Below are 18,705 nucleotides of genomic sequence, written 5' to 3'. Positions count from 1 at the left end.
CAGGGGCAATGAATCCCCCTGTGGGCATCCCAGTCTCATCACACCTACACTCCTGGAAGCAAGAAGGGTTGGGGGGACAGAGGGAAGGTGCTGCCTGCTATTATTCCACAGGGAGCTCTGCATGTCCCTGCTGGCACCCTGGCAGTAGCGGTGTGTGGCAACCTCCCAGCGTGGTGCCCAGGGACAAACTGTGCCAGGGAGTGGCCCTCCTCCCCCTCAGCAGTGCTCCCACCTGCCTGGGCTCCTGGGTGACAAAGCCATCAGCCGTGGGGTGGGGGAGGCAGGCCAGAGCAAGCGCCAGTGGCACCTTTCACATCTTGGCCCCCTTCTCAGCCCCCTGTTGGCCCCTCGGTACCAGAGAAAAGCTCGGATACAGTCTGGCTATAAAGACGTATTTATTGCAACATCGGTTTGCAACCAGCACTCAACCCCCCCCAGCAGCGACTCCAGACCCACACACATGCCCTTGACCCTGCTGTGATGCCTCCATGGCCAGCGGGCCGGTCCCTGGGGCCACAAGCCCACTCCCCTTTCCAGGCAGGTTCATTGGGGCTGTAGGCTGGGGTCCCGCCGTGCCAGGAGCTGCCTGCGAGCTGGCAGCACGGAGTAAAGAACAGAAGCCGGATTCAGGGTCGTTCATCAGTCTAAGCCACCAGCTGGGATCTCCAAGCAGTCACAAGGCTCTCAGAATCCCAGGGAGAGAGCGGGGTCAACCCCCCCAAGCACATGAGAGGGCTGAGCACGGGCGATGCCGCCGTGCCCTCTGCTCTTACTGCGTTCCCTTGGTGCCAGCCCGGACGCTCTGGGGAGCCAGGAGAGGTGCCAGCCTGGTTCCCCCCTGCAGCCACTACACGTATCCTGTCAGGTTGTAGGAATTGACTTCACTCTTGGTCTTCTGCACCTGGCTGACAGAGGGCTGGGGGCTCTTGCTTGCCAGCAGCTGGGGCTGGTAGGCACTGGAGTAGGCGGTCGTGGTGTCCCGGGCAGGGCAGGAGGTGCAGAGGATGAAGCCGCCGACGAGGGAGAGCAGGGAGGAGATGATGCCGAGGTAAAGAGCCTCCCCGAGCTCGAACTTCATGCTGTCAGGGATGACGGGGTTGTGGAAATCCCGCAGCACCACGTGGATGTTCCACACCAGCGGGATGAAGCAGAGCAGCCCCCCGAGGATGAAGACTGCGCCGCCCGCCACCGCCACCCGGTCCTTGCCCGGCGAGCCCTGGCTGAAGACGGTGCACCTCATGCCCACGACAGAGAGCAGGCAGGCGAGGGAGGACACGGCGCAGGAGCTCACCATGAGGGCTTGGGCCGCCTGGATGTCGGCGGGCAGGTTGAGCAGGGAGCTGTAGATGTCGCACTGGGTGATGCCCGTGCTGTACGTGGCGCACTCCATCCACAGCCCCTTGGTGAAGCTGATGGCTGTCACGATGCTGGAGCCGATGTAGGAGCTGGTCTTCCAGCTGGGCAGCAGCGTGGCCGTCAGCGTGCCGATGTAGCCCAGGAAGGCCACGGTGTAGCCCAGCAGCTGGAGCCCCATGGACACCATGGTGGGGGCTGGCTGTCACCTCTGTCGCCTAGCCAAGGCTCGCAGCTTGTCGCCCAGGTCCCTCCCGTGTGCTCACGTTCCCATGGCCCTGCGAGAGGCTCCGCTCGCAGCGCTGCAGCTCCACCCCGCTGCCGGGGGTGCTGGTTTTGTGCGGGGTGGGAGCCGCGGGGAGGTTACCTGCGAGAGTGGAAAGCAATCCCTCCCCGATTAACGATTGACCCAAGCCCGTGGAGGAGCGCCAGGCGCCCTTTCACCTCCGCTATCTCCCCAGCCAGGCTCCAGAGGCAGAGCAGCGCTGCCCAGGAAGGACGCCAAAGCCCTCCCCTGCACTGACGCCGCGGGCAGCATGGAGAGCCAGCTGCTGCTGTGGGGAAAGTGCCCCCTGCCTTCCTCGAGGTCCCTTGTCTTCTGTGATGCCTCGAGCTGAGGAAGCCGAAAAGCTATGGCTGCACTCTCTTATTTGGGACCTGCTGGAGGTGACTTCAGGTGGTAAATCCAAAGCTCCCCCAGCTGAGGAAAGGGGATGGCACCTCATACCAATCTGCGTGGGGCTCACCCAAGGCATCTGCAGTCACCCACGACTCACCCCGAGCTGCTGAGGCTCCTTTGGGACAAAGGGACATGGCCACCTGAGGTTGAACCATGGATATCAGCCTTTCTGTGCTGCTGGGGACAAGGATGGAGAGGGATGCGTGTGACAGTGACACCTGCATCCCCAGGAGAGCCTGGAGGCCCACAGAAGGCAGAATTACATCAGGGCTGGCATTTCCTTTGGGATGCTTTGCCAGCCAAGCAGAGTGACCTGTCCTGTGGAGGGCTGAGCAGTTCGGGGTGCAGCTCATGCTGGGATTTTGTGTCAGTGCCACCTCCTGCCCACAGCCCTGTACACTGACAGGAGGGGTTGGCAGAGGTGGTGGAGAGGGTTGGTTTGTTTTCCCTCTGCTTTGTTTAAAAATTCCTCCTTCTGTGGTGCCTTGCGAAACCGGGCTGAGCCCTGGCACCGCGGCCAGTGGCCTCCCTCTCCCTGGGAACGCTCCTGGCTGAGCGTGCTGCCACCACCCAGGGCCTCCCCCGCTCCTGTTCCCCCCGCTGCCACCTCAAATGCTTGGCACCAAAGTTTCCCAGCTTTCCGTCTCCTCTCCTGTGCTCTAACCAAGACCTCCCACACCGTCTCAGCTGCTGGAAAAGAAACACCTGGGGTGCTCAGGCTGCTCAGGCTGCCAGCAGAAAGGCGAGGGAGGGAGCTCTGTGATACTTACGGAGGGGGCTGGAGGTGCAGGGTGGGGCCCAGCGTGGCTGCAGCCGGGGGTCACCCAGGACTGGAGGCGGCTGCTCGGGACAGGGTGAGCAGCCAGGGCCCCAGCCCAGGGGATCAGGGGCTGCAGTTGTTCAGCTACAGCTTTGCACAATCCACCTGCAAATCTCCTGGATCAGAGGCTTATTGCAGATCAGAATTAAACCCTTTGGGTGTCGGGAAGGACTGGGAAGCTGGGATGCCTCGCTTGAATTATTGTCTATGAATTATTGGGGCAGGTTCGCCTAATGCGTTCAGGTTTGAGGCTTGCTGTCATCCTTCTGGACAGCCTTAGTGGCTGGCAGGTGACTGTGCCACCATCCATGTGTCCACTCCGGGCTGTGCTGCCTGTATTGGGGTTCGAGGGGCAGTGAAACACCAGCAGGTTGAGCTCCCCACTCCTCAGAGCCAGCCTGAGCTTTTGGTTTACTCTTCCTGGCCCTGCTTGTCCTCCACGGGGTTTGTTGTTGTAAGACTACTGGCCCAAATGAGGAGCAAATGGGGAAGGTAATGAGAGCTGTGCTGGCCCCGTGCCCCCTCCTGCTCACCGGCTGCCACAGATGGAGAGGGGCAGGGAGGGCCTCTGGTGACAAATTGTGCTCAGAGCTGAGCAGGGTCCGGCCAGCGTTTGGACAGCGGTGTTTGGATGCTGATAGCAGAGCTACAGCAGGGACCATTTGCTATTTTCTTTCCTTGTCCCAAACTGAAACTCTCCCAGGAGCAGGAGGTGACTGGTCTGGCAGTGGCACTTTTCTTCAAGTGCTTGGGCAGGGGCAGTGGGCAGGGATGGGATGAGTGGCCCTGCTGGGGCCAGGGGCTGCATCAGCCTTGCACCCTCACATCGAGGAGCTTTTCTGTACCTCCTGGGGTGGCCCACATCTCAAAAACTCAAAGGAAAGGGCAGGGAACACTGGCAAGTGCTTGCTGTCCTATCTGTGGAAATGGGATCTGGCAGCTCCCTGGGGTGATGGGCCATGGATGCCTGAGCAAGACCATTGGCGTGATAGTGCCTGGGGTCCATCCCTGGCACGTGTCCTCCCTCCCTGTCTGCTCTTGAGCCTCTCTCGAGCCACCAGCTGCCTCCTGGTGGCTCTGTGCTTGCCACCACTGTAGCCCATCAGTGTCCTCATCATGCCCTTTGTGCTGTGCCCAACACAAGCCCACCACACGGTGCCCAACACTCAGTCCCATCCCACGCCCATTGCTCTGTCCCAATCCCACACCCATCATGCCGCCCCACCGTTCCCCATCCCTTTCCCATCTCCTCTGCCTCCCTTATGCAAATGGCTACAAAGAGCACTTAATCATCCTTGTTAATTGTCTCTACCCTCCCCTGTTGCCCCCCGGGGATTTTCTCACAAATGGTGTCCAAATTTTCCCTTTTGTGTTTTGCTTTTCCACCAGAGATCGCAGCCCCTCCGCCCCCAGCCTCCCCCTGGTCCTCTGTTGACACAACTGGGACAAATTTCACACTGCTGTCCCCACAGCGCCAGCCCCTCGCTCCCCTGCCCCAAAGAATTTGTGAGTCAGGGCCGAGGCTGAGCTATAAATGTGTCCCCACCGAAGGTCTGCAGTGTCAGAAGGGACAGCGTCTCCTGCCACCATGCAAGCTGCTGCCTGTTGCCTGACTGCCCCCGGGCTCCCAGTGCCGGTGGCCAGTGCCTGCCCACCCCCGGGGCTGGAGCAAGGGACGAGGTACTGGGGGAAGTGGGGCAGGCAGGGGCTGGGGAAGGTGGGATGGGGAAGCTCCAGCTGGGTTTGGGTGAAGGCTGCGGTGCTGGGGACACCTGTGATCCCAGAGGCTGCTGGCACTGGGGCAGGGCCGGTCGGGCGGGGGAGGCTGTGGGGCTGCGGCGTGGGCGAGCAGGGCAAAGGGGAGCGGGCCAGGGTGAGCGGCTGTGGCGCTGAAGCTGCTCTCTCTCCTAGAGCCCTTCCTCTCTGGAGACCGTGGCTGCCCCGAGCCCAGGAGGGACCCGCGGCGCGGCGGGAGGAGATGGACGCGGTGAGTCTGGCGCTCCCCACTGTGCCTGTCCCCACGGCCGCGGGGTCCCTGCTGGGGAAAACCAGCCTCTGGCCCCAGAGGCTCACTTTGTCCCGCGGAGTGCTGAGTCCCGCGGCTGTGCCGTGTCCACCTCCCCCGGAGCATCACCCCGCGCCCGGGGCAGGGCCGGGCTGAGCCCGAGGGGCCCTGAGAGGGCCGCGGTTCCCAGGCTGGGCGGGCATTCCTCAGGGCCTTAGCGGGATGCCTGGGCACCAGCTCTGGAGCACGGGGGAGAGATTACGCTGGCAAAAAGCCTGTCAGGAGGGTGTGGGGGTAGATGCCAGCCTCCCTGCGCTGGTGTGAGCGCCTCAGCTCGGGGGCAGGGCAGGGGGAGTTGCTGGCTGTGTGGCACCGCGGTGCCAGCCCGTGCGCCCTGCGGAGAGGGGCAGCGGGAGCCCGGTACCACCCGGCTGTGTCTCCCCAGGCTCGGGCTCGGGCAGCGGAGGGGGACGGCGGTCCCAGCAAAGCGCTGGCGTTCTTCCAGCACCCGGTCAGGTACGTGCCCCGGCCCCGGGGCCCCGGGCGGGCGCGGCGGGCGCGGCGGGCGGGGGCTCACCCCGGCTCTCCCCACACAGGCTCCTCTGGCCCAAGTCCAAGGCCTTTGACCACCTGTACAGCGTGGGGGAGAAGCTGCTGGAGAACTTCCCGGTGCAGGCCACCCTCTTCTTTTATGAGGACTCGGGCAGCGAGGAGGAGGAGGAGGAGGAGGAAGAAGAAGAGAGGGATGATGAAGAGGAGGAAGCGACAGGAGATGTGACCGCGGGACACCCGCGGAATGCTGGCAGCCCCGGCCTCAGCAGGCCGGCGTGAGGCAACAGGCAGGGGAAGGCAGACAGCGCTGCGTGCGGCAGCGGGGCCAGACCCGCCGGAGCTCCGGCCAACTCCCGGGGCCGCCCCCGGGCCGCGCCCGCGCTCCGCGGGACCACGGCGGGGCTCAGAACTACGACTCCCAGCAGCCACCGCGGCACCGCCCGGCCGCCGCAGCCCGCTCTGATTGGCTGTCGAACCCTCCCGACAGCGGGAGGAGCGCGTGGCCCCGCCCATCCTGCCGCCCTGCATCCCCATTGCAAGAGGAAGGCGGGGCGCGCGGGCCGCGGAGGCGCGCGATTGGCCGAGGGGCGGGCGGGGGCGTGTCGGGGGCGGGGCCTCCCCTCCCCTGCCCGTCGGCGGGAGGGAGCGGCTGCGGCGGGCGCGGGGCCGCCATGAGGTACCGGGGGGAGCGGGTGCGGCAGCGGGGCCGGGAAAGCGGAGCTGTGCGGCCGCGGGGCTGCAGCGGGAGGGAAGGGGCTGGTGCCGCGGAGCGGGGAGCCCTGGGACTGGCGCGGCGGGTCTGGGCGCGTGGCGAACAGCACAGCGGCGGAGACGAGGAGGACGTGTCGGTGGGGCGGAGGGTGGGGCTGGAAAGATCCCTGCTGTGGGGTGACAGGTGACACGGTGGTCCCTGTTGTAGGGTGACAAGTGAGGAAGGGGACCCATCTCTGGGGTGGCAGGTGAGCTAGGGAGCCCCGCTCTAGGGTGACAGGTGGGGAAGGGGACCCCACTGTGGGGTGACATGTAGGCGGGGGGGCTCTGCCATGGGGTGGCAGGTAAGCTGGGGGTCCCTGTTGTGGGGTCACAGGTGAGCTGTGGGGTCTCGGCTGTGGGGCGACACTTAGGCTTGAGGGCTCTGCCGTGGGGTGGCACTGTAGGCTGAGGGGCCACTGGAAAGCCCCTGCACACCTGGGCAGGTGGGCTGGGGGGTCCCTGCTGCAGGGTGACAGATGAGCTGGGGGTCCCTGCCGTGGGGTGGCTCTGGAAGCTGAGCGCAGTGGGGATCATTTGGAGTTGGGTTTGGGCACGGAGGGGCCGGGCTGGGGCTGCCAGGGCAGCGTGAGGACCAGCCAGGGAGCAGGGTGGGGTGTGAGGGCTGCTTTGGGAGGGCGAGGCTTCCTGCCCTCTCAAGCGTAGCCGGTGTAGCTCTTCTCCTCGCCGTGGATCTTGGCACGGAAAAGCCCCAGTATTGCTGGGATCCAACTGAGCCGCTGGCACCGCGGCTACGTGATGCTGGCACCGTCAGCATCCTCCCTGCGCGCCGTGGCGCGTCACTGGGGGCTGTGGATCCCCCCGGCCCGTACCTGTGCCACCCTCAGCCTGTCGAGGCGGTGCCACCTCCCAGAGTGGATCCCCGGGTCCCCTCGGGGTCCGCGGGGAGCCGGCTCCACGCGCGCTCCGTGTTTTCCCGGCACGATTTCCTCCTTTGGCAGCAGTGACGGGAGCGGGGGCGGAGATGGGGGGAGCCTGGGGGAGACACAAATGTGCGACTGCAGCATCCTCACTCCCATGGCTGCATCCCTCGCGCCTCCTCACGGTTGCCTTAGCAACCTCCTATCGATGGGGTATTTATAGAGGATGGGAAGCCGGAGGGGGGGCATCGGGAATGGGTGGGCGTCTGCTAGGTCAGCCTCCAGCTTCAGGCTTCTCTCAGCTTGCGTGGGGGCAGGAGGGATGCTGCTCCCCTTGGCATCAGTGTGTGCACTGCTCCAGCTTTTCCTGCTCGCTGGAGCCAGGGGAAGTGGCCAGGAATTTGCATGTGGAAATAAAAATAAGCATCTGGGACGTCTGCCCTTCTCACCAGCCTTGCTCGTGCTGGGAGGCTTGCGTGCACCTCCCTGATTGTGGCACTGGGTGCATTGACACAGATACACAGAAGAAAGTAAAAGAGTGTAAATTAAATTAAACAGCATTAAATTTGTTGCGTGATGTGTGACGTGAGAATATCCTTCTTTCTGTGTCTTTGTTCTCCTGTCCATCAGAGGGGGAGAATGCCTGTAACAAGGAGGGTTTGTGTGGAAACTGTGGCGTGCTCTCTGTGCTGTGTTTTCCTTTATCCTGGGGCTTTGGGTCTCTTTGTAAAAACTGATGACAGCAGAATTGGGTCAGGTGGTCCCTGCTCAGAGCCTCTGGGGGAATTCATGGATCCAGAGGCCTCTCACATCCCCCAGAAGGGCTCAGAGAAGCAGGACTGGGCTGTGGGGCACTGGAGGCAGCAGACCCCTCCCGTGTACTTCTGGTGCTCTGCTGCTTTCCCTCGCTCTTGCTTCAACTCCAGACTGAGGTTTGCAATCTGAGCTTCCCAAACTGTTGGGAAGAAGTTGCTTTCTCTCTCTGGACACAGCTCCAGGCTTGCATGCTCTCTTGCCACTTTACGGTGTAGGAGCCTTGGAAAGCACAGCAAACCTGATATTGGCAGGGAGAGGTGCTACATTTACTGGAAGGTGGCTGTTGTGAGGTGTGCTGGTGTGCAGCATCAGCCCTTCTGTGTGCCTGCCTTTTATGTGAAAGGAGAACTGTGTTTCCAGCCCTGCTGGCCTTGTGAACAGCTCTGTGCTGTCCCTCACCTCACTCCAGCAGAGCAGATCCAAGTGCTTTTGGAATAACTGGATATCTAAAGTCCTGGGCCTGAGACAAGTGTATGGTTTAGTTCCTGCTGTTTCTAACCATGCTTGCTCCTTCATCTGCAATAAATCCCTGCAGGAGCTGGGCAGTCCTGTCCCCTCTGTCTCCTGACAGAGGTGTCACAGCAAGTGTCACACACAGCAATAGTCAGCCCAGGGCAGTCTGATCCATGGGGCATTGAGCACGGGGAGAAGACAAAGCATGAAAAACAAGCAGATATCCTCTGCTTCTGCAGGGCTTTGCTTAACTTCTGTTTTGTTTAGTTTAGTTTTGCTTTTGAAGCACAAAGAGTGCTTGTCCAGCTGGAGAGCTGTTGTCCTGGCTGTGCAGGGAGCTCTGTCACTCTTGCTGCTGCCCTTAGCTTGGCCCAACAACCAGATTGTGGGTAGGAGTTGCAGAAGTGAGAACTAGCACGTCTGTGAAGTTGCTCTAAAATAAGATGATTGCTTCACCTGTATCCATCAATCTCTTGTGGAAGGGAAGAGCACCAGGCTGCTCCCAGCAGTCTCTGACATGCAGGTCATCTCGTCTGCTGGTGAGAAATGGGGTCTATCCTTCATCCAGTTTTTCCCTTCCTACTTTGCTGGTCTGCAAGGGCCCTGCTTCTCCCTGGGACCTGCCCCAGCACCCTGGGAGCTGAGGGTGCCCTGAGCCCCTCCAGCCCCTCCAGGCAGGTGAAGAGCAGGGAGGCAGCTGGAATCCTTGGCTCTCTGCAGGGGCACTGCTGGGCTGGGATCTGTCGTGGGTCCAGCACTCAGCACCATGCTTTCTGCATGAATCTGATCCTGGGTAACGGAGGTTTGTGCTTTGAAACGGGGTTGTCAATTTAAGCTGTCAGTGACTCTCCTGTTTTCTTCCCCGCAGGTAGGCAGGAGCCCCCCTTGGCCGAGTGAGGCAGCATGGCAAGTAAGTGCTCCCCAGGCAAGATGGAGAGGTGCTGGTGGTGTTGGAGGAGAGAAGGGGGATGTTTGACAGCCTCCTCTCAAGAAAGGGGTGCCTGTGCATTTTGGGGGGTGTTATTCTCTGTGGGGAGCAGCTGCCATCGGCTGTTGGCCCTGGGTGAGGTCTGAGGTCCGGCCTGACTTGTGCTTCTCTCTCCCCTCTGCAAGGTGGGAGTCGAGAGGAGGTGCTGAAGGTCTGACCTCTCCGGGACTACCCGGAGGCTGCAGCCTTTCTGTCTCTGTGTGGTGCTTGCTGTGCAGGACAGGCCTCCCCAGGGCTCTCTGGGCTGCCTGTCTGCGCTGACATCTCTCATCAGCAGTGCTCCTCGTGCCCATGGCTGGCACCCTGCCAATGCCCATCCTGGGGGCCACACTGCCCTGTGCGGCCGGTGGCACCGGGGCTCTGTGTTCTGTGGAAGCTGCCGAGCTCAGCCCCACCCCGAGCTCGCTGTGGCACACCCAGAGCAGTGCTGGGCCAGCACTAAAGATGGGCTGAGCCTGGCGAGGCTGCAGAGAGCTGTGTGCTCTGTCCAGAGCTGGGCTCAAGCCTCCCTCCTGGCTCTCCTGGGCAGCCTGCGCGGAGGCTGTGTGCCCCGCTGTGATGGGAGCGTAAGGAGGACGGCAGTAGTGAAGGGGAGATGGAGAGATCTGTCTGGGATCTCGGGATTTGCTCGGAGTGTCACCAGAGCCAGCTGTGAAGGTGGAGGCAGTAGCCACGCTGGGGAGGAGGAGGACCCCAGGGATGACAGGTATGCCTTCTTTCTTTATCTGTGCTGTGCTCGGTGCGGGAGGGAGCAGAGATCTTCAGGCAGTGTTTTTAAAAGGCTGCTTTAATCTTGAGTTAATGAGGAGGGTGCCCAGCTGGCTCCCTGTCTTCCTCCACTGCTGCCTTTTCTCCTTCTCAGAGCTCAGGTGCTGGCTCACCAGCATGTCCTGGTGGTGGAAGTTGTCCCCTGTGGTGGCAGTGTCCCCTTCATGGTGACCCTGATGTGCAGGGGGGGATGTGGTGATGGGCAGGTTCTCCACCAAACGCTCCCTGCCATCCCTGGCTGTCCCTCTGCAGGCACAGCCACAGTCCTTCCCCAGAGAAGCAGCCCCACGGTGTCCCCCCAAAGCAGGGCAGCTGAGACATGGGGTGGTGTCCACCAGGGGCCAGCAGCACCCCAGGAAACCCAGCAGGGATGAGGTGAACCCAGCCCTTGCTCCTGCTTCCCCTGCCTAAAAGCTCTGATCTTTCCTGAGCACCGGTTCTCCAGCTGGTGTGGGGAGGCTTGGAGAGGCACAGGGGATCAGCACTGAGGCTGCTGGGCATTGGCAGGTCCCCTCAGCCCCGTGGTTTGGGGACAGGACCTGCTTGGATATTTGCTCTTCATGTCAGCTGGGGATCCAGTAGAGATGAGAGGCTCGTTTCCTGAGGGCCAGTGGTTTTCCTGCTCTGGTCCCGAGCCACATGGGAGCTCTTTGCACTTTCAAGGGGAGGGAGCAGTGACTCAGTTTCTGCTCTCCTGCCATTTCTATGTCCCTGAAGGAAATTGCATGTGGGGAAAAACACACACCTCTGCCACAGCATGCTTGCAGCTGGGACAGTGCTTTTGATACCTGTCTGCCTGTGTGTCTGTTTTTATTTCCTACCTTAGTGGCCAGCTCAGCATGGCAAAGCAGGGAAGGGGTCCAGTGACTGCTTTCTGCAGGGATGGAAAACACTGACAGTGAGATCTGCAGCCAAGCCTGTTGCTCTAACGTGCTGAGGAAGTTGAAATCCGAGTCTCAGGCTCAAGTGCCAAGGAGGGGAGAGTTTATACCACGGCCTGATCAAGGTGGGAGGCAAAGGAGGTGAGGCCAGACTTCTCCAGCAAAGTACAGGACATTTGCAGAATGAATGTTGTCTTTGTAAAATTTCATCTCCTTCTGGAAAGGCTCAAGACAAGGTCAGCCTGCCAGCCTGTTCCTCTCCAGCCAGGATAGCCCTCCTCAACTGTGAAAGCCAAGGCAAGCTGATCCCTGCCCTTCTGCAAGATGCCTTCTGTGCCTCTTGAAAATGCTTTTTCGGTTGTCCTTGTAAAAAAAAAAATGGTTTGCATAATAAAGTCGATTCTGAGGGAAGATCTGTGACTCACATCATTCATGCTGCTCTTCATTCACACCTCAGTGGTTCAGCCCTCTGCAAACTCTCAGAGAAGCAAGGCATTAATAAATCACGAGGGGAAAATGCACCTACACAGCACAAAAGCAGCTCAGTGCCTCCAAGCCCAGGCTGGTGTAGCACACTAGTTGTTGTTTATTACACCATGATCTTGTCCCTGTTGATATTTCCAAATACTCACAAATACCTTGCTGTATTGTTTCAGCAGCAGGATACATGGAAGGTAAAGCAGAAGGAAACTTGCCTTTCTCCCTGGCAAAAGGCTCCTAAGGAAAGAAGTTGGTGGCTTTTCACTGACTGTTTTGCTTGTGGAGCCAGCATTTTGTTAGCACCAAGCTGGTCAGCTGGGAGATTCTGTCCCCCTGCCTCCTTTGATGCTGCTGCTGTGTGAATGGGTTCACCTTGTTGATCCAGTGGAAGACTGAGCCTGAGGGTGAAGGAGGTAAATAAGTTCCTGTGGATCACCCAGCTGAACTGATTCATCTTCCCAAGGGAAGCAGCAGGATTTTGTGGCTTGGTGGAAGAGCTGGAACCAGCCTACAGCTGAGTGTGTGGAACAGCATTGTGAAAACACTCATTGATGAAATGCGTGTTTGGATCCTGGAAGGATCATGTTTTGTGTGAAGTTTCTGCTCTCTGAGCAAACAGCTTCTTTGCCTCCTGTGCTGCTGCAGGTCCCGGCAGGTGCTTGCCTCCTGCACCCCATGGAGGTGTCCCTCTTGCAGGATATCTGGAGAGGCTTTGATGTCTCTTGTGCAGGCAGGAAGGTGCTGTTCCTGCTCCATCTTGCTTCAGGACTGCATGTGCTGTGGGAAGACTTAAGGAATCTCACGGGCTTTGGGAGCAGAGGAAAGATTGTGAGGCCTCTGCATCAAAACACAGTGGGATGAGAATGTGATGCTGTGTGAGGAGAGGTTGCTCAGGCCCCTGACTCATATCCCCCTGTGCTGTCCCTGTGTTTTGGGGATGTTTGCCTTTGTTGTCCTGGGCCTGGGAGAAGACAGTGGTTTCTCTGGGGCCTGAACAGAGTCCTTGATGCCACCTGAGCTTGCATGACCCCTGAGCAGCTGGCAGCAGGGACACCAGCTTCCAGCAGGCTGTTGTGTTGAACTGTGGGCTGTGAGTCCCTCTCAGTGCTGGCCTCGTGTCCTGGCAGAGCTCTGTGTCCTAGCCCTGTGGGGTCTTGCTCTCCTGGTGGGATCTCCCTTGCCTTGCAGCAAAGGCAGAAAGATGAAATCCGTCAGGGGAAGAAGGTTGGAAACAAATACTTTTGGAGCCTTTTGTCTCTTCCTCAGTTGCCCTGTGTGGCTGCAACTGCCGCTTCTGATGTCTCTAGCACCTCAGCCCTGACAGGAGGCTCCTGGTGCCATATGTCTCTGGGCAGACCCCAAGAGTCCTGTGCCCCTCTGGCTGTCCTACCTGCTGTCCTACATGATTGTAGCCCTGGGTTTTTGGTGTTGGGGATGCATGTGGCATCAGGGAGCTGGGTCGGAAAGCTTGGCTGGGCAGAGGCCAGGTGTAGGGTTGTCCCTGCTCAGAATGTCTCTGCCTTGTGTGTTGCAGTGTTCTTGGGAGCCAGGAATGCCCACTCGCTCCTGAAACGCTTTCCCAGAGCCAATGGCTTCCTGGAGGAGATCCGGCAGGGCACCATCGAGCGGGAGTGCATCGAGGAGGTCTGCAGCTATGAGGAGGTCAAGGAGGTGTTTGAGAACAAGGAGAAGACGGTGCGTTTGTCCTGCACTGCTCCCCAGTGCATGTGGGAGGGCTCACACCTCAGCAGGCTGGAGACAGAAGGAAAGCACGAGGGGAACAGCCTCTCCCTTTGTCCTCTTCTGGCTGCAGGCAGCATGTTGTGGCTTCACTTCTTAGCATGGCTTTCCCTTCCAGGCAATGGCCTCACCTTGCTTTTGCCAGCACTCCCTGCCCACAGCTGCAGGTTGAGCTGGTGCTCCCATGGCACATGTGGCAAATCTGTGCTGTTGTCCATGATTCTCTAGGCTGGGCTTGGTGTGGAATAAATTTTTCCCTGCTTTGCTGTGGGATATTAAGGGATGTTCCCGGGTCTTTCCGTGTTGGTTCCCACAGCGCCTCAGGGGTGGGGGACATCCAAAATGCTGCCCCTTGTGTGGGCCTGGGGAGGGCGGTGATTATTGCTGGTGGTGGCTGGGGTCCTTCTCCCACCTGCAGCATGTGACGGTTGTTTCTCTGTTCCCGTCGCAGATGGAGTTCTGGAAAGGCTACACCAGCTCTGTGTACTCTGTCAAGGACCCCGGGCACAGCACGGAGCGCTCTGACGCTATGTACGTGGTGGTGCCCCTCTTGGGAGTGGCTCTTCTCATAGTCATCGCCCTCTTCATCATCTGGAGGTGCCAGCTGCAAAAGGCCACCCGCCACCGCCCTTCCTATGCCCAGAACCGTTACCTGGCCAGCCGGACGGGCCGCAGCCTCCCCAGGGTCATGGTGTACCGGGAGCGGTCGCAGAGCCAAGGGGAGACCCAGTACCAGCGGGAAGCCAGCAGCCGAGGGGCTGGGGATGCCAGAGCCGGGGGCACCCCCCAGCCAGACGGCACCCTGTGCCCGCCAGAGCATTCTGTCTCCATCCTCTCCAGACTGTCCAGTGCCACGCCCCCACCTTCCTACGAGGAGGTGACGGGCCACCCCGAGAGCAGCAGCGGCGAGGAGACCAGCGTCTCCTACAATGACCCTCCGCCCAAGTACGAAGAGATCGTGGCCACGGCCCCTGCCGCGGCCAAATAGCGGGTCTGCCTCCCTCCTGCCTCTTCACACACTCACACTCACCCAGCCACCCTCCCTTCGCCATGCCTGGGACCCCCTTCAGGTGTTTGTCAGGCCCCCATCTCACCTGTACCATCTGGTGCCATCACACAATAGCCTTACCCTCCTAACCAAAAAGAGCTGTCCCCAGGTGGGGTGAGGCAGGGCTGTGGGATGGCTCTGGAGCCAGCCAGCCATCTCCTGCCCCTCACTCCCCACTCACGTAAGTGCTGTAGCAGCCAGAGCCGAGCAGCAGCTTGTTCCTGGCTCAATGTGGGGGTCACCCCATGGTGCATTTGATTTCCTCACTTCCCCCTCAAACAGACATGACATTTCCCATGATTAGAGCAGCCTTGCTGCCTCCCTGGGCTGCTGCTCAGCCTCACCCCATGTCCTCACTGGGCCCTGTTCTGCTCAGGGCTCTGATTAGGTGATGGAGATGCAGGATTGGTGTGGCAAATTTTTGTCCATCCCTGCAGTTGGTGGGGCCAGCTCTGCGGGGAGATGGTGCTTCCCCCATGTGGATTTGTTGCCGAGTGGGAGTGGGGAGCCCGGTCCACACTGTGGTGTTTGTAGTGATATTTGCTGTGTGGAGATCAGGAAGGAGCAGCTAGAAGGTGCTCTCTGATCTCCTAGATCTCTTTGGAAAGGGAGAAAGGGCTTGTGGTGGTCTTGTACCTGAGGTAAGTGACTTTGGAGTAGCAGGGCCTTTTCCTGATGCTCTCTGCTTTCCCCCTGTGGGTGCTGAGCAGCTAGAGGTCTGGCTGCTGCAGAGCCGGCCAAGGGGGTCCTCCCTGACCCCGAGCCGAGTGTGGTCTCATGACTTTAAGTGATGGGGATTCAGCTCTCTCCTGGAGCGAGGTCTGTCTGGTGTCTGCCCCAGAGGTGAGAGCCTGCAGACAGGCCAAACCTCCCCTCTCCCTACCCTAAACCTCTCTGCCCTGCCTGGCTCCTCTCTTGGGGGCTCTTTGTCTTCCAGAGCAGGTACAGTGGAATGCGAGACCCCACTCTCCTCCTGACCTCTCGGGTGGGCTGAGTGTTTGGTGTCCAGGGCTGTGGCATGGAACTCCTGCTGACAGGGGCGGGAGCCACAAGACCATAGACCATGCCTTGACAGTCAGGAGCAGGGCCAAGCCTGCTCGCGTGGTTGTGTTGCCAGGGCAGGGCAGAGCCAGGTGCTTTGCTGTGGGATCAGTGTCCCCTTTCCCTGGGCAGCTGCCTGTAGGGTCCAGGCAGCGGAGCTGTCCTTCCGCAGTCATATCTGATGGATTAATACAAGGGTTGTGCTTCAACCCCCCAGAAGCAGCCCAGAAGCTCCCAGCACTGCCAACACCCGGTGTTCACCCAGCACCAGCCTCTCCACCAGCACCAAAAGGCTATTGTTCATCCATCAGTGGCCTGCATCCCGCCCGGCCCCAGTGATGCCCTCGCAGCTGGTGCCCTCAGCCCAGAGCTGAGGCTTGTCCAGCGTGGCTGCTCCTGGGGCAGGACATGCTGGCACCTCGCCTGTCCCCTGGCCAGCCTTAGCAGGTCGGGGTTATGGGGAGAGCTGACAGTGAGTGTCAGGGCCAGAGCTAGAGAGCACCGGAGGGAAACACAAGGGTGCTCCGCGTCCTCTGTCTTTGATGCTCGGTCATTATCCCTGCAGTTTGTATTCTGTAAGACTTGGTATATTTCTGTGAAAAACGAAAAGGGATTTATTAAAAAACCCTCACGGTCTCAGTGGCACAGGGTGGCTTTTTCCCACAAAGGGTGTTGTTGGGGACAGTGATACCAATAACCCCTGCCACGGCTGCTGGACCGATCCCAGTGAGGATGGGAGTGTCTGGGAGTGAAGCCCACACATCCAACTGGAGCCCTGAACTTCACCTGGCCATGTGGTGTACCCTCTGAGAAACCTGACGGGTGTCAGGTGCGAGCCTGCGAGCCCCGAGCTGCCGGTGAGATGCAGGTGAGATGCAGAGAGGTTTTCTGAGGGTCTTTGAGGGGATTCAGTTGCATAGGTTGTCCTGCCGTCCTCTGTGCGCTCCTAAACCCCTTAGATAATCCCCTTTAAATAGCAAGACTAGGGCAGCGGCGGATTTATTTTAAGTCCTTTCAAACCCAGATTTTACGGTCAGGTCTTGGGCCCTGTCCCCATTCAGAAGTGTTTAAAACTGCCGTTAATCCCAGAGGGACCATTTATCACTGCGGAGGGCAGAGATTAGCTCCGGCACAGGGCGGCCCCGGGGATGGGGACACGGGGAAGGTCCTGGCGACAGCAATTCCTGTGTTCTGACACGCGGCTGAGCAGGGCTGGGGACAGGAGGGCTCCCGGCGGAGGTGGCACCAGGACGAGGCGCAACGTGTTAATAATCACCGGCTGCGGCTTTAAGCGAGGAGGAACCGGCTGGACACCGGGGGCAGGGCGGGACACCGGGGGCTGGGCTCATTACTGGCCGCCGGGGTGGTTACCGGGGAGGGCCGGGCTCATTACCGGGGGGCCGGGCTCATTACCGGGGGGCTGGGCTGGATACCGGGGGGCTGGGCTGGATACCGGGGGCTGGGGTGGATACTGGGGGGCTGGGCTGGATACCGGGGGCCGGGCTCATTACCGGGGGGCTGGGCTGGATACCGGGGGGCCGGGCTAGATACCGGGGGCCGGGCTCATTACCGGGGGGCTGGGCTGGATACCGGGGGCCGGGCTCATTAGCGGGGGGCCGGGCTGGATACCGAGGGCCGGGCTCATTACCGGGGGGCTGGGCTGGATACCGAGGGCCGGGCTCATTACCGGGGGGCTGGGCTGGATACCGGGGGCCGGGCTCATTAGCGGGGGGCTGGGCTGGATACCGGGGGCCGGGCTCATTAGCGGGGGGCCGGGCTGGATACCGAGGGCCGGGCTCATTAGCGGGGGCTGGGCTGGATACCGGGGGCCGGGTCATTACCGGGGGGCCGGGCTGGATACCGGGGGCCGGGCTCATTAGCGGGGGGCCGGGCTGCCCCCGCCGGCACCGCCCCGTCCGGCAGCAGGCGCGGCTGTTTACAGGTCCGACGATTTGCGTCGGTCTGCGATAAAAAGTAAGTGTCCCTCCCCGGCCCCGCAGTGCCCCCTTGTCCGTTCGCACGGCCGCGCCCGGGCTCTGCGGGCGGCGGGAGCCGGGATGTCCCCACCGGGAGGGCGCGGGACCCCCCTGTGCCGTGCCCGGCCGGGTCCCCTCCCGTGTGTCCCCTGAGCCGCCCGGGTGGCCGGAGCCATGCCGGGGCAGCGGGCTCGCCCCGAGGCGGGTGAGGAGCCCTGCCCTGCCGGCACAGGGTGCATCCCCGAGCCGCGGGGCGCGGCTGGGCGCAAACCCGCTGCTCCCGCCGGCTCCCCAGCCCCACGGGCGAACGGGGCCTGCCGGACCAGGCTGCTCCCCCGCCTGCCTCGTTTGGGGTGTCCTGGGCTGGAGAGGGAGGTTGTGGAGTTTCCCTCCCCAGGGCAGGTTTTCCTGGCTTGCAGGACTTAAAGCTGCTCTGGTTTAGTGAGCCGGAAATTCCCTGTCGCTGCAAATCCAAGGAGAAGTGCCAAAGCGGAGCCTGAGCCTCTCCAGGCGAGTGGGGGGTGCTTGGCAAGAGCTCGAAAAAGCCCTAAAGAAAGTCAAAGGAGGAAATCCAGCCACTTAAGCATTTTGTTCTTACGAATTTTGACAGCTGATTTTTTTTTTTTCCTTTCTTAATAGCTTAGTCTCAGAGCCTGCTTCTCACCCCCTCCCATCCTTGGGAGCTGCAGTGGTTTCACAGGTGATTAGAAAATGAACAGATCTGCCCTCTCCAGATTTTCTGTTATTAATATATGCTGTTTTCCCAGAGAACAGGCTGGGAATGCAACACAGGACATTGGCTCCTCTGAAGCACCACGAATGTGAAGGAGAAGCCTGGTGCTCTCCGTGGCTGTGTACCCTGGCTGGGGGCCTGACGCAGGTTTCTCCTGTGGGACTGACATATTTTGGGACCATCCCAGGAATTACTATCCTGTTTCTGAGTAGGGGATGCCTGCAAAAAATCCACTTTCTTTGGGCTTTTGGGAGAAGCAGGAGTGTGTGTGTGATGAGCCCCATGGGTTGGAGCTGGGCAGGGTGGTGGGGATGGTGTGGGGCCCCCACAGTGCCTCCAGGACAGACCCAATGCGGGGACAGGCATGCGAGGCTGCAAGCAGGGAATCACCAGTGCTGATGTTGGGCAAATCCCTGTGTAATTAAAAGGTTTTTAATGACAGAGGAGGAGGGAGCAGCACGAGGTGAGTGATCACTGGAAGTGCTGGTTATGGCAGGTGCAGAGCTGGTTCTGCCACCCTCCTGCACCTGGAGTGTCAAGGCCTGGCAGCTGCAGGGGACAGGTCCTGTGATCCTTCCCCAGGGGTTTCCTTCTGCTCCTCTACCCTGGGCGAAATCCTAAAGGGTTGCAGGGGGCTTGGGAAGGTGAGGGGGTCCAAGTGCCCTGAGGAGCAGCAGTCAGGGGTGTGGTGGGCAGCCCTGGCTGCTGCTGGCCCCTCTTACAGTGGAGATTGCTTCTAGA

At 60.5% G+C, this 18,705-nt stretch overlaps 3 protein-coding genes across 5 annotated transcripts in view; 2 read left to right on the top strand and 1 right to left on the bottom strand.

Moving 5' to 3' along the window:
• Positions 1–389: 389 nt before the first annotated feature.
• Positions 390–1,830, bottom strand: CLDN2 (claudin 2). Its single transcript, XM_068205254.1, has one exon. The coding sequence runs from the start codon at positions 1,541–1,543 to the stop codon at positions 848–850; it is 696 nt and encodes a 231-aa protein (XP_068061355.1). The 5' UTR covers positions 1,544–1,830; the 3' UTR covers positions 390–847.
• Positions 1,831–5,951: 4,121 nt separating this feature from the next.
• On the top strand, positions 5,952–15,891 carry PRRG3 (proline rich and Gla domain 3). 2 transcript variants are annotated; one of them, XM_068205253.1, is made up of 4 exons: positions 5,952–6,085; positions 9,178–9,219; positions 12,961–13,121; positions 13,618–15,891. In XM_068205253.1, exons 2-4 carry the CDS (start codon positions 9,213–9,215, stop codon positions 14,152–14,154), a joined length of 705 nt encoding a protein of 234 aa, XP_068061354.1. In that variant the 5' UTR covers positions 5,952–6,085; positions 9,178–9,212; the 3' UTR covers positions 14,155–15,891. The 2 variants fall into 2 exon arrangements, 1 of the variants encoding a protein (XP_068061354.1); XR_011004195.1 differs by lacking the exons at positions 12,961–13,121; positions 13,618–15,891 and adding exons at positions 9,827–10,003; positions 10,892–11,357 and having other exon boundaries at positions 5,988–6,085.
• Positions 15,892–17,184: 1,293 nt separating this feature from the next.
• LOC137482717 (mitochondrial fission factor homolog B-like) overlaps positions 17,185–18,705 on the top strand; it is a 214,641-nt gene continuing 213,120 nt past the window's right edge. For both annotated transcript variants that reach the window (XM_068205252.1, XM_068205248.1), the window contains exon 1: positions 17,185–17,229. The gene's annotated coding sequence lies outside the window, so the exon portion shown is untranslated. The remainder of the gene's footprint in view (positions 17,230–18,705) is intronic.

The sequence above is a fragment of the Anomalospiza imberbis genome, chromosome 14 (genome assembly GCF_031753505.1).
Source record: "Anomalospiza imberbis isolate Cuckoo-Finch-1a 21T00152 chromosome 14, ASM3175350v1, whole genome shotgun sequence".
In the NCBI taxonomy this organism is placed as follows: Eukaryota; Metazoa; Chordata; class Aves; order Passeriformes; family Viduidae; genus Anomalospiza; species Anomalospiza imberbis.
Note: the sequence above shows the minus strand (reverse complement) of the source record. Positions and strands in the feature narration are given on the sequence as shown.